This window comes from Salvelinus alpinus, chromosome 3 (genome assembly GCF_045679555.1).
Source record: "Salvelinus alpinus chromosome 3, SLU_Salpinus.1, whole genome shotgun sequence".
Lineage (NCBI taxonomy): Eukaryota > Metazoa > Chordata > Actinopteri > Salmoniformes > Salmonidae > Salvelinus > Salvelinus alpinus.
Window position 1 is genome coordinate 71,762,998 of NC_092088.1, and position 15,083 is coordinate 71,778,080.

Below are 15,083 nucleotides of genomic sequence, written 5' to 3' on the forward strand. Positions count from 1 at the left end.
CAGCTGTAGTTCCCCTGCCAATCATATTTTAGTGCAATGGCCAAGTGGGCGGGGCTTTCCACAGACGCACCTGGTTTAAAACTTTACATTGAAAGGTAGAAAAATATTACTGTGAATTGGTAGGGACACCACTTGGGATAAAATAGACCCATACAATAATAGCAATATTGAATTATCCCCGTTATTTTCTGTCATTTTCTGCTGAATGGAGGATCTTTGTAGTGAAAAATATTCAGTAGGTCTGTTGCATTATATAATTTCTCATGGCACATTTTCCTCTGATGTATTTTATACCTATATCTAAACCACAACACTCTGTCGATTATTAGGCTATCAGTTTGTATAAAATATTACAATATTCTGTTTATACTGAACGAGATGTATTCCTCTCTGTGTCCCAAAAGGCACACTATTTCCTGTATAATGCATAATTTTGACCAGAGCCCCTAATGCACTATATACGGAATAGGGTTCCATTTAGGACGTATTCCTATCTGGATTGTCCACTGGTTGACACATCTGCACTATAATTTTGCTTCTGTTCTACATAGTCGAATCCTTCTCACATCATCTAAAAGAAGGATTCAGTAACTGGAGGCAGAAGTCACATCTGCCATGCAGATGAGAAGGTCTTGGGAGACAAACGAGATTGAGTGAGGTAGACGAGATGAGGAGAGATGGGGTCAATGGCCTAACTAAGCTATAACACACAGCCTCTAACCCTGACATCTATGGCCTATTTCTAACCCAACACTATAAAACATAGCCTCTAATGCTAAACTATAAGACATAGAAATATGATGCCATGCAGTGTAGGTTATATGTAGGTTATAACAGAATACCTTTGCGAACACTTTATTATGGGTAACACCCAACTTTCACTGGGGATGGTGGGACATGTCCTCCCCACATTCTGAAATTGCATTCCCCCCCCCCCCCCCAGCTTTATCATTGGAATGTGATACAAAACGAGGCCACGGTGTGCTTTAGGACCATGCGGACACCTCCGAGCAGTCGGGTAGGCTGTTTGGAGTGATAATCCGACTGGATAAAATAATATGTATATATATGGTTTGGTAAATCCAAAGTTGCGCCCCTGGTAACATATATGGGCCCTGTTCAAAAGTAGTGCCCTATATAGGGCATAGGGTGCCATTTGGGATGCAAACAATGCCATTCATTGCAGTAAACCATACACAGACGACCACCGTTGAGCTGGCCCTACTGTGAGTGAGCTTAATTCTGTACACACTGTGCATATAGACTGACCCTGTGGCGTTTTAAACAGCTTGAAAACAATACTACTGATTATTCTAAATCAGTCAGCTACTTCAGCTTTTTACATGGAAAATCCATACAGAGCTGATTGGAATTTTGTGAAAATATGTAAATTCCTCGAACATAACTGTCACAGAACATACAGTACCTACATAAGGGGTGTGAGGGTTGCTATTGAATGCTATAGTAGTCTTCTACTGTCAATTAGAATTAATTTAAACTTGAAATGCACATGGTGCTATCATATAGTCTATGAATGAATGCACGTGCATGCACACATTCACACACATGTGCGCGCCCGCACTCATACACACACTCATACACACACATGCACACACACACACGCACACACACACGCACACACACACACACACACACACACACACACACACACACACACACACACACACACACACACACACACACAAATACACAAACACACTTAAGGGGGCTGAAACATCCCATCGACTCATGGTATAGATACAATTGGATACAATAGGATTTTATTGTAATACATCAAAAGACTTTACTTGTTTAGTTCATCAGAGGTAGCATGATTGAAAGGGTAGGCTATACATGCCAAAATCCAGGATTAAATGGGTGAGTTTCACTGCATCGGGAAATCTGCTATCTCATTATGTGTTATTCTTCTAATCCTTAATTTTTCATGGAGGATTGAGAGTTAAACAGGGATTACTACATCCATGGCAACCAAATGTCACTTGGGCAGAATGTTCACTCATTCCATATCAACTGGCTGGATAAATTCCACTCCTATCAACTGTGAGTGACCGCATTTTGCTATTGTCTATCCCCATAACTGGATGTAAATAAAGTAGAATGCCATGTTTCAGATCGGATTGATTGAAAAAGAGTATGTCCAACCTGAAAAAGAGTGTGTCCTGTCAGGAGCAGGGGTTAGGAAGTACACTGGAATTCCAATTCTCTTCAACACCTTTCAGTAAGGATTTTAAACATTTGGAACTGGAATTTAGTTAACTTTCTGAATTGACTTGAATTGAAATGGAATTGATCCCAACCCTGGTCAGTAGTCAAATATTTTCAATCTGAATTGTCTCCCCGGACCCTTTCTACATAAATTGAACATGGAATGGTATGGATCAGGTGAGAGACAGACAACCTGCCCCAACCTCCCTTATGAGTACAATATACAGTAGTAGAGACAGTCCCAGGGGGAAGAAGACCCAGTGAGTCAGTCAATCAGTACATGGTGGTCTGACCTTGACAGCAGCTCTGGTTGACAGTAGCCCTGGTCTGACTGCACCAGTTCAGTTCTGATGACGCATGGACATATTATTGATCAACATGACTCTATGGGAGCATTTAAACAGCAAGCCAAATGTAGATTCCCCCACTCCCAGCCAATATGGGACATTCGGCCATTCTCTCTGATAGACAGCTGGAAATGACTATATGTGCACGCCATAGACGGTATAGGTGTATGTGTTTAAGCTGTGTAAAGGGCATGATGATTAGAAAGGCTTAAATATTTTTCTGGTACTAAAATATGTGTTAATAATTCATCAAGTGTAACTCTGTAACAACAGTACAAGGAAGTGGTCGGACTTTCCCGCTTTGCTCCTAATTTACCTTTGACCTTCATATTTGATGAAGAAAGGATCACATGGATTTACAAAGTGAAGGGTCATTTAGTAGTAACACTAAGCTAACCCTCAAACATAAAGATTTGGTTCCTATTCTTCCTCAGTATTATTGACATTTGAGTCATTAGAAGATGCTCTTAGAGCCTTTTTACACATAGAAAATGTGTAAAATAATATTTTTTTTTACGTCAGATTTATACAGAGCGACTTACAATAAGTCAACTACAGTGGGTGAAAGAACCACAATCATTGCAGGTAAATCCAGCTTCAAAATAGCCTCTTTGATATGTAATTTATAAGTCTGTGACGCTACGATACAAGAAGCCTAGCCAACATACACTGCTCAAAAAAATAAAGGGAACACTTAAACAACACAATGTAACTCCAAGTCAATCACACTTCTGTGAAATCAAACTGTCCACTTAGGAAGCAACACTGATTGACAATAAATTTCACATGCTGTTGTGCAAATGGAATAGACAAAAGGTGGAAATTATAGGCAATTAGCAGACACCCCCAATAAAGGAGTGATTCTGCAAGTGGTGACCACAGACCACTTCTCAGTTCCTATGCTTCCTGGCTGATGTTTTGGTCACTTTTGAATGCTGGCGGTGCTTTCACTCTAGTGGTAGCATGAGACGGAGTCTACAACCCACACAAGTGGCTCAGGTAGTGCAGCTCATCCAGGATGCCACATCCTTCTTGCTGTGGCAAGAAGGTTTGCTGTGTCTGTCAGCGTAGTGTCCAGAGCATGGAGGCGCTACCAGGAGACAGGCCAGTACATCAGGAGACGTGGAGGAGGCCGTAGGAGGGCAACAACCCAGCAGCAGGACCGCTACCTCCGCCTTTGTGCAAGGAGGAGCACTGCCAGAGCCCTGCAAATTGACCTCCAGCAGGCCACAAATGTGCATGTGTCAGCATATGGTCTCACAAGGGCTCTGAGGATCTCATCTCGGTACCTAATGGCAGTCAGGCTACCTCTGGCGAGCACATGGAGGGCTGTGCGGCCCCCCAAAGAAATGCCACCCCACACCATGACTGCCCCACCGCCAAACCGGTCATGCTGGAGGATGTTGCAGGCAGCAGAACGTTCTCCACGGCATCTCCAGACTCTGTCACGTCTGTCACATGTGCTCATGTGCTCAGTGTGAACCTGCTTTCATCTGTGAAGAGCACAGGGCGCCAGTGGCGAATTTGCCAATCTTGGTGTTCTCTGGCAAATGCCAAACGTCCTGCACGGTGTTGGGCTGTAAGCACAACCCCCACCTGTGGACGTCGGGCCCTCATACCACCCTCATGGAGTCTGTTTCTGACCGTTTGAGCAGACACATGCACATTTGTGGCCTGCTGGAGGTCATTTTGCAGGGCTCTGGCAGTGCTCCTCCTTGCACAAAGGCGGAGGTAGCGGTCCTGCTGCTGGGTTGTTGCCCTCCTACGGCCTCCTCCACGTCTCCTGATGTACTGGCCTGTCTCCTGGTAGCGCCTCCATGCTCTGGACACTACGCTGACAGACACAGCAAACCTTCTTGCCACAGCAAGAAGGATGTGGCATCCTGGATGAGCTGCACTACCTGAGCCACTTGTGTGGGTTGTAGACTCCGTCTCATGCTACCACTAGAGTGAAAGCACCGCCAGCATTCAAAAGTGACCAAAACATCAGCCAGGAAGCATAGGAACTGAGAAGTGGTCTGTGGTCACCACCTGCAGAATCATTCCTTTATTGGGGGTGTCTTGCTAATTGCCTATAATTTCCACCTTTTGTCTATTCCATTTGCACAACAGCATGTGAAATTTATTGTCAATCAGTGTTGCTTCCTAAGTGGACAGTTTGATTTCACAGAAGTGTGATTGACTTGGAGTTACATTGTGTTGTTTAAGTGTTCCCTTTATTTTTTTGAGCAGTGTATATTAAAATGATTACAGCTGCATGAGAAAAGCTTCATTCACTTATCATAAGAGTAGGGGTGTTAACCCCGGTGCCATGGCTAAATCCCCAATATTTTATACCAATCATACCATCATGGCCACCAAATCAACCACAGCTTCCATATTGGCTCATTCATCCCCTCTGAAACTCTTCCCCAGGTCGTTGCTGTAAAATAATGTGTTCTCAGTCAACTTACCTGGTAAAATTAGGGTAAATAAGGGAGGGAAGAGAGCGAGAAAGATAGGAAAAGAGAGGGAGGGGTCTTTGAAATATTGCCTTTAAATACATTTCTCTCATCCTCCATTTCATCCACTATTTTCAGCCCAGCTAAAGCTCTCTGCTGTGCTAAAACCACTATCTGGTGTGGCAGTGAACTCTAACGCAAACCAACCTTTTTCTCAAGTCCCAATTGGCACCCTATTTGATGGGCCTTGGTGAAAAGTAGTGCACTATAAAGGGAATAGGATGCCATTTGAGACATTATTTAATTTCCCCTCTCAGATAAGAGAGGAAGGCCCATGCAGAGAGGATACTTTCATATGAGCCTTTTCATTTCCACCTTTGACTGTAGGTAAGGTGAGGTAAATCTTGTCTCTGAAGAGGGATCGACTGTCAGCTTGACTTCGATGTGTCTGCGTAGGTTCATTATCTGGCCAAGGTGGAAATGAAACAGGCCTTTGAAATGCAAATGATCATTGTTGTGTTAAACAGCTGTCTAATAGGGAAATAACTATTTAAGAAGTTATTAAATGTCTCTCAGTTGAGAAATTAGTCATTGCCTGGTCCCAAGTCTGTTTGTGCTCTTTCCATCTTCAATGCTGTCCTTGTTCAGCCTATGAGTGTAAAGGATTTGGCTTAATAGCACTCAGGCTATGACAATCAATGATATGAATATGAAGGACAAAAATCCAATTATTGAAACAGAAAATGAGTCAGTCAAAATATTTTAATTGACACGAAGGATGCCGTTATAAGCCTGTGGATGAACATTACAACAATCAAATGATTATAAACATTAGTTTGTACATACAAAGGCAGCACTTTTGGGCCATTGTGACAAGTAACAAAAGTGGTATTAATATAATAGCTATATACTGTGCCAGAATTTATAATTTTCCAGTTACCATGTCTCAGTGGATCCATTGCCAATTTCACTTGTGTATAAAACCTGCTCTCTACTGGCATAACATTTTACTACATGTATACCGGTTATAGATACCTATGTAATGAATACATATTTCACTTTTGGCAAACAGTTGCACAATGACTTACATTCAAATTATGGTAAAAATGGCAATGAAAGATTACATGAGAAACAAATATTGACTTGTGTGGAACTAAATAGCTTTCAAAATAGATGGTATAACATTGAAAGAGTTGCATGCCATGGCGGGTTTTGGGTCTGGAGCATAAAAGGCAACATTGTGTTTATATCTGGGAAACAAGCAATGGAAAATTGCCTACATTAATAAAAGGTGTCACTAAAAGAGAAAAATTTGGGAAGAAATGTCTGGTGATATTTCATTATTATTGGCTTTCATTCTAAATGAAACAAGGTGCTAATTTGCATAGAATATAGTAGTAGTCTGCAATAAAACTGTAGGATACAACATTTTGTATATCTTAAGTATCTAAATCTCATACAATATTTGCACGTGTTTACACAAAGGCTTTAACATCCAGAAATATTCATATATATTTAGTTTTTGGCAGAAAGCTAATCATTTGTAAATTATAGTACTGTATTTTAGTATACAATGATACTATCCTGATAACATGAAATATGATTACACATATCATGATAAAAAAAACGTTTGAAAATGCAGTGGTGTAAAGTACTTAAGTAAAAATACTTTTTCTATTACGGGATCTTTACTTTTAATCAAGTGTGACAATTGGGGACTTTTTCCACCACTGTGAAAATGTATCAAGACTACACAATAACTGATTGCATATGCAGCAAAGAAAATAATTATCTTGCATATATCATTTAGTACATTATGGTGTGTGTGTTAGTAGTTAGTAATGAAATGTTGCATTGGACTGTGAGACACAAGTAAGGCTAAAATAACAACATGCATCACAGGTTGATATAGGATCGTGTCTGGCACATTCTTATGGACTAGCACACTCATAGAAATAGAACGGCCATAGCACCTCTGAATTGAAATATTCTCATTCTAATTCTATGACTTCACTGTCCTGGTTGATGTAGACGATGTCTTAATTTCCCTCTAATCACTTCCACCACACAGTTTCAGCAGCATCTTCTTGTAGTCACCAGAGGTGTCACCCTATCAGATGGTGAGAAAAAAAACAGTATTAAATGCATAATTTTCCATTAGATAAACCAAGAAATGAATATAATTTACTTGTGAATTATTATTCATTCATTTCCATAATTTTGGCAGCAATCCATCTCCATAGCATAAAATCAATGGATTGATTCCAATAAAATAATTTTAGCATAGTGATTGTTTGTGTAAGGTACATACAGAGATGGCGGTGTACAGTGATTTCCCGTAGGTCTGCTGATACACCTGTCTGATGTCCAGCATGTCCACCTCAGAGCGAGTCACCATGACCCGAATCAGAGTCCTGTCCTTGGTCCCAGCCCCCTGGGAACACATAGTACAGAGTCAATACTAAATATGAATTAAAGGATTTATATCACAAAGAGGGGTTAAGGCGTCAGTATGCTTCAGTTCGGCTGGCGCCAAGCCAAACCCGGCTAGGCGAACCGAACGAGTGTGCTCGCATACTCCCTTAAAAGACATTCGCTTGAAAAAAAAATTAAAAAGAGGCAATAGTACCGTTTGTCCATTTTGAGACACCGTAGCCAGTATACACTTCCAAATAGTCCGAATTAATCCAAGATTACTCAAGAAATCTGTCAATAATTTCGACATTTCTGCAATTTTACATTTAACTAAGATATTTGGTGCAGTATTTATCAGTGAAAAAATGTGCATGAAAATGAGCCGTCTCTCATTGAATGACAAGAAAGACTTTATTGAAGAATCCCTACTGTTAACCAATCACCGACAAAGGGGCATAGACTTCAGCTACTGACTTTGGCTACCAACTTCAGCTTGCCTCGAGAAAATAAATGTGCCCGAATTAGAGGTCGACCGATTATGATTTTTCAACGCCGATACCGATACCGATTATTGGAGGACCAAAAAAGCCGCTACCGATTAATCGGCCGCATTTTTGTTGTTGATTTATTTGTAATAATGACAATTACAACAATACTGAATGAACACTTATTTTAACTTAATATAATACATCAATAAAATCAATTTAGCCTCAAATAAATAATGAAACATGTTCAATTTGGTTTAAATAATGCAAAAACAAAGTGCCGGAGAAGAAAGTAAAAGTGCAATATGTGCCATGTAAGAAAGCTAACATTTAGAACATGAGAACATATGAAAGCTGGTGGTTCCTTTTAACATGAGTCTTCAATATTCCCAGGTAAGAAGTTTTAGGTTGTAGTTATTATAGGAATTATAGGACTATTTCCCTCTATACCATTTGTATTTCATTAACCAATCAATCAATCAATCAATTTTATTTTATATAGCCCTTCGTACATCAGCTAATATCTCGAAGTGCTGTACAGACACCCAGCCTAAAACCCCAAACAGCTAGTAATGCAGGTGTAGAAGCACGGTGGCTAGGAAAAACTCCCTAGAAAGGCCAAAACCTAGGAAGAAACCTAGAGAGGAACCAGGCTATGAGGGGTGGCCAGTCCTCTTCTGGCTGTGCCGGGTGGAGATTATAACAGAACTATGCCAAGATGTTCAAAAATGTTCATAAGTGACAAGCATGGTCAAATAATAATCATGAATAATTTTCAGTTGGCTTTTCATAGCCGATCATCAAGAGTTGAAAAACAACAGGTCTGGGACAGGTGGCGGTTCCATAACCGCAGGCAGAACAGCTGAAACTGGAATAGCAGCAAGGCCAGGCGGACTGGGGACAGCAAGGAGTCACCACGGCCGGTAGTCCCGACGTATGGTCCTAGGGCTCAGGTCCTCCGAGAGAAAGAAAGAGAGAAGGAGAAAATTAGAGAGCGCCAAGATTTTCAAAATGTTCATAAATGACAAGCATGGTCAAATAATAATCAGGAATAAATCTCAGTTGGCTTTTCATAGCCGATCATTAAGAGTTGAAAACAGCAGGTCTGGGACAGGTAGGGGTTCCGTAACCGCAGGCAGAACAGTTGAAACTGGAATAGCAGCAAGGCCAGGCGGACTGGGGACAGCAAGGTGTCATCATGCCCGGTAGTCCTGACGTATGGTCCTAGGGCTCAGGTTCTCAGAGAGAAAGAGAGAACGAGAGAATTAGAGAGAGCATACTTAAATTCACACAGGACACTGGATAAGACAGGAGAAGTACTCCAGGTAACCAACTGACCCTAGCCCCCCGACACAAACTACTGCAGCATAAATACTGGAGGCTGCGACAGGAGCGGTCAGGAGACACTGTGGCCCCATCCGAAGAAACCCCCAGACAGGGCCAAACAGGAAGGATATAACCCCACCCACTTTGCCAAAGCACAGCCCCCGCACCACTAGAGGGAAATCCTCAACCACCAACTTACAATCCTGAGACAAGGCCGAGTATAGCCCACAAAGGTCTCCACCACAGCACAAACCAAGGGGGGGCGCCAACCCAGACAGGAAGATCACGTCAGTAACTCAACCCACTCAAGTGACGCACCCCTCCTAGGGACGGCATGAAAGAGCACCAGCAAGCCAGTGACTCAGCCCCTGTAACAGGGTTAGAGGCAGAGAATCCCAGTGGAGAGAGGGGAACCGGCCTGGCAGAGACAGCAAGGGCGGTTCGTTGCTCCAGAGCCTTTCCGTTCACCTTCACACTCCTGGGCCAGACTACACTCAATCATATGACCTACTGAAGAGATAAGTCTTCAGTAAAGACTTAAAGGTTGAGACCGAGTCTGCGTCTCTCACATGGGTAGGCAGACTGTTCCATAAAAATGGAGATCTATAGGAGAAAGCCCTGCCCCCCGCTGTTTGCTTAGAAATTCTAGGGACAATTAGGAGGCCTGCGTCTTGTGACCGTAGCGTACGTATTGGTATGTACGGCAGGACCAACTCGGAAAGATAGGTAGGAGCAAGCCCATGTAACGCTTTATAGGTTAACAGTAAAACCTTGAAATCAGCCCTTGCCTTAACAGGAAGCCAGTGTAGGGAAGCTAGCACTGGAGTAATATGATCAAATTTCTTGGTTCTAGTCAGGATTCTAGCAGCCGTATTTAGCACTAACTGAAGTTTATTTAGTGCTTTATCCGGGTAGCCGGAAAGTAGAGCATTGCAGTAGTCTAACCTAGAAGTAACAAATGCATGGATTAATTTTTCTGCATCATTTTTGGACAGAACATTTCTGATTTTTGCAATGTTACGTAGATGGAAAAAAGCTGTCCTTGAAACAGTCTTGATATGTTCGTCAAAAGAGAGATCAGGGTCAAGAGTAACGCCGAGGTCCTTCACAGTTTTATTTGAGACGACTTTACAACCATCAAGATGAATTGTCAGATTTAACAGAAGATCTCTTTGTTTCTTGGGACCTAGAACAAGCATCTCTGTTTTGTCCGAGTTTAAAAGTAGAAAGTTTTCAGCCATCCACTTCCTTATGTCTGAAACACAGGCTTCTAGCGAGGGCAATTTTGGGGCTTCACCATGTTTCATTGAAATGTACAGCTGTGTGTCATCCGCATAGCAGTGAAAGTTAACATTATGTTTTCGAATAACATCCCCAAGAGGTAAAATATATAGTGAAAACAATAGTGGTCCTAAAACGGAACCTTGAGGAACACCGAAATGTACAGTTGATTTGTCAGAGGACAGACCATTCACAGAGACAAACTGATATCTTTCCGACAGGTAAGATCTAAACCAGGCCAGAACTTGTCCGTGTAGACCAATTTGGGTTTCCAGTCTCTCCAAAAGAATATGGTGATCGATGGTGTCAAAGGCAGCACTAAGGTCTAGTAGCACGAGGACAGATGCAGAGCCTCGGTCTGACGCCATTAAAAGGTTATTTACCACCTTCACAAGTGCAGTCTCAGTGCTATGATGGGGTCTAAAACCAGACTGAAGCATTTCGTATACATTGTTTGTCTTCAGAAAGGCAGTGAGTTGCTGCGCAACAGCTTTTTCTAAAATTTTTGAGAGGAATGGAAGATTCGATATAGGCCGATAGTTTTTTATATTTTCCGGGTCAAGGTTTGGCTTTTTCAAGAGAGGCTTTATCACTGCCACTTTTAGTGAGTTTGGTACACATCCGGTGGATAGAGAGCTGTTTATTATGTTCAACATAGGAGGGCCAAGCACAGGAAGCAGCTCCTTCAGCAGTTTAGTAGGAATAGGATCCAGTATGCAGCTTGAAGGTTTAGAGGCCATGATTATTTTCATCATTGTGTCAAGAGATATAGTACTAAAACACTTAAGTGTCTCTCCCGATCCCAGGCCCTCGCAGAGCTGTGCAGATCCAGGACAGCTAAGCCCTGGAGGAATACGCAGATTCAAAGAGGAGTCCGTAATTTGCTTTCTAATGGTCATGATCTTTTCCTCAAAGAAGTTCATGAATTTATTACTGCTGAAGTGAAAGCCATCCTCTCTTGGGGAATGCTGCTTTTTAGTTAGTTTCGCAACAGTATCAAAAAGAAATTTTGGATTGTTCTTATTTTCCTCGATTAAGTTGGAAAAGTAGGATGATCGAGCAGCAGTGAGGGCTTTTCGGTACTGCACGGTACTGTCTTTCCAAGCTAGTCGGAAGACTTCCAGTTTGGTGTGGCGCCATTTCCGTTCCAATTTCCTGGAAGCTTGCTTCAAAGCTCGGGTATTTTCTGTATACCAGGGAGCTAGTTTCTTATGACAAATGTTTTTCGTTTTTAGGGGTGCAACTGCATCTAGGGTATTGCGCAAGGTTAAATTGAGTTCCTCAGTTAGGTGGTTAACTGATTTTTGTCCTCTGACGTCCTTGGGTAGGCAGAAGGAGTCTGGAAGGGCATCAAGGAATTTTTGTGTTGTCTGAGAATTTATAGCACGACTTTTGATGCTCCTTGGTTGGGGTCTGAGCAGATTATTTGTTGCGATTGCAAACGTAATAAAATGGTGGTCCGATAGTCCAGGATTATGTGGAAAAACATTAAGATCTACAACATTTATTCCATGGGACAAAACTAGGTCCAGAGTATGACTGTGGCAGTGAGTAGGTCCAGAGACATGTTGGACAAAACCCACTGAGTCGATGATGGCTCCGAAAGACTTTTGGAGTGGGTCTGTGGACTTCTCCATGTGAATATTAAAATCACCAAAAATTAGAATATGATCTGCTATGACTACAATGTCTGATAGGAATTCAGGAAACTCAGAGAGGAACGCTGTATATGGCCCAGGAGGCCTGTAAACAGTAGCTATAAAAAGTGATTGAGTAGGCTGCATAGATTTCATGACTAGAAGCTCAAAAGACGAAAACGCCATTTTTTTTTTTGTAAATTGAAATTTGCTATCGTAAATGTTAGCAACACCTCCGCCTTTGCGGGATGCACGGGGGATATGGTCACTAGTGTAACCAGGAGGTGAGGCCTCATTTAACACAGTAAATTCATCAGGCTTAAGCCATGTTTCAGTCAGGCCAATCACATCAAGATTATGATCAGTGATTAGTTCATTGACTATGACTGCCTTTGAAGTGAGGGATCTAACATTAAGTAACCCTATTTTGAGATGTGAGGTATCACGATCTCTTTCAATAATGGCAGGAATGGAGGAGGTCTTTATCCTAATAAGATTGCTAAGGTGAACACCGCCATGTTTAGTTTTGCCCAACCTAGGTCGAGGCACAGACACAGTCTCAATGGGTATGGCTGAGCTGACTACACTGACTGTGCTATTGGCAGACTCCACTAAGCTGGCAGGTTGGCTAACAGCCTGCTGCCTGGCCTGCACCCTATTTCATTGTGGGGCTAGAGGAGTTAGAGCCCTATCTATGTTGGTAGATAAGATAAGAGCACCCCTCCAGCTAGGATGGAGTCCGTCACTCCTCAGCAGGTCAGGCTTGGTCCTGTTTGTGGGTGAGTCCCAGAAAGAGGGCCAATTATCTACAAATTCTATCTTTTGGGAGGGGCAGAAAACAGTTTTCAACCAGCGATTGAGTGCTGAGACTAACCTTTGACTATTGGATGTTCTTATAGGCACTTTAGTATTGCCAGTGTAACAGTATAGCTTCCGTCCCTCCTCGCTCCTCCCTGGGCTCGAACCAGGAACACAACGACAACAGCCACCCTCGAAGCACCGTTACCCATGCAGAGCAAGGGGAACAACCACTCCAAGGCTCAGAGCGAGTGACATTTGAAACGCTATTAGCGCGCGCTAACTAGCTAGCCATTTCACTTCGGTTACACCAGCCTCATCTCGGGAGTTGATAGGCTTGAAGTCATAAACAGCGTAATGCTTGACGCACAACGAAGAGCTGCTGGCAAAACGCACGAAAGTGCTGTTTGAATGAATGTTTACGCGCCTGCTTCTGCCTACCACCACCGCTCAGTCAGATACTTAGATACTTGTATGCTCAGTCAGATTATATGCAACACAGGACACGCTAGATAATATCTAGTAATATCATCAACCATGTGTAGTTAACTAGTGATTATGATTGATTATATAAGATAAGTTTAATGCTAGCTAGCAATTTACCTTGGCTTACTGCATTCGCGTAACAGGCAGTCAGTCTCCTTGTGGAGTGCAGGTCGTTATTGCGTTGGACTAGTTAACTGTAAGGTTGCAAGATTGGATCCCCCGAGCTGACAATGTGAAAATCTGTCATTCTGCCCCTGAACGAGGCAGTTAACCCACCGTTCGTTCCTAGGCCGTCATTGAAAATAAGAATGTGTTCTTAACTGACTTTCCTAGTTAAATAAAGATTAAATAAAGGTGTAAAAAAATTAAAAAGGCAAAATCGGTGTCCAAAAATACAGATTTCCGATTGTTATGATAACTTGAAATCTGCCCTAATTAATCGGCCATTCCGATTAATCGGTCGATCTCTAGCCCGAATAGTTGGAAAAACCCTTACCGAAGTCCAAAACTTCACAAAATGTCATCATAATATCAGTATAATATAAGCATGAACTCTTTAGTCAACACAGTAGGTGCCATCCCATGAACTAGCCCTGAAACATAGCTTGTTGTCTCCATCACTCCATCACCCCTATTACCAGCCTGTTCAACCTCTCGTATCGTCTGAGATCCAAAAGATTGGAAAGCTGCCGCGGTCATCCCCCTCTTCAAAGTGGGAGACACTCTAGACCCTAACTGTTACAGACCTATATCTATCCTACCCTGCCTTTCTAAAGTCTTCGAAAGCCAAGTCAACAAACAGATCACCGACCATTTAGAATCCCACCGTACCTTCTCCGCTATGCAATCTGGTTTCCGAGCTGGTCATGGGTGCACCTCAGCCACGCTCAAGGTCCTAAACGATATCATAACCGCCATCGATAAAAGACAATACTGTGCAGCCATCTTCATCGACCTGGCCAAGGCTTTCGACTCGTGTCAATCACCGCATTCTTATCGGCAGACTCAACAGCCTTGGTTTCTCAAATGACTGCCTCGCCTGGTTCACCAACTACTTCTCAGTTAGAGTTGAGTGTGTCAAATCGGAGGGCCTGTTGTCTGGAGCTCTGGAAGTCTCGATGGGGGTGCCACAGGGTTAAATTCTCGGGCCGACTCTTTTCTCTGCATACATCAATGATGTTGCTCTTGCAGCTGGTGATTCTCTGATCCACCTCTACGCAGACGACACCATTCTGTATACTTCTGGCCCTTCTTTGGACACTGTGTTAACAAACCTCCAGATGAGCTTCAATGCCATACAACACTCCTTCCGTGGCCTCCAACTGCTCTTAAATGCAAGTAAAACTAAATGCATGCTCTTCAACCGATCGCTGCCTGCACCCGCTCGCCCGTCTAGCATCACTACTCTGGACGGCTCTGACTTAGAATATGTGGACAACTACAAATATCTAGGTGTCTGGCTAGACTGTAAACTCTCCTTCCAGACTCACATTAAACATCTCCAAAATTAAATCTAGAATCGGCTTCCTATTTCACAACAAAGCATCCTTCACTCATGCTGCCAAACATACCCTTGTAAAACTGACTATCCTACCGATCCTTGACTTCGGCAATGTCATTTACAAAATAGCCTCCAACACT

At 42.5% G+C, this 15,083-nt stretch overlaps 1 protein-coding gene across 4 annotated transcripts in view; it reads right to left on the reverse strand.

Moving 5' to 3' along the window:
• Positions 1–5,762: 5,762 nt before the first annotated feature.
• Positions 5,763–15,083, reverse strand: part of LOC139571247 (annexin A4-like) — a 32,595-nt gene continuing 23,274 nt past the window's right edge. Inside the window, exons 14-15 of one of the 4 annotated variants that reach the window (XM_071393918.1) lie at positions 7,326–7,448; positions 5,763–7,124 (exon numbers count right to left, since the gene is read on the reverse strand). In XM_071393918.1, the coding sequence (XP_071250019.1) occupies positions 7,065–7,124; positions 7,326–7,448 (183 nt within the window). In that variant the 3' untranslated portion in view covers positions 5,763–7,064. Of the gene's footprint in view, positions 7,125–7,325; positions 7,449–8,036; positions 9,153–15,083 lie in introns of those variants that run through there. The other 3 variants (XM_071393920.1, XM_071393919.1, XR_011674261.1) reach the window with 3 other exon arrangements.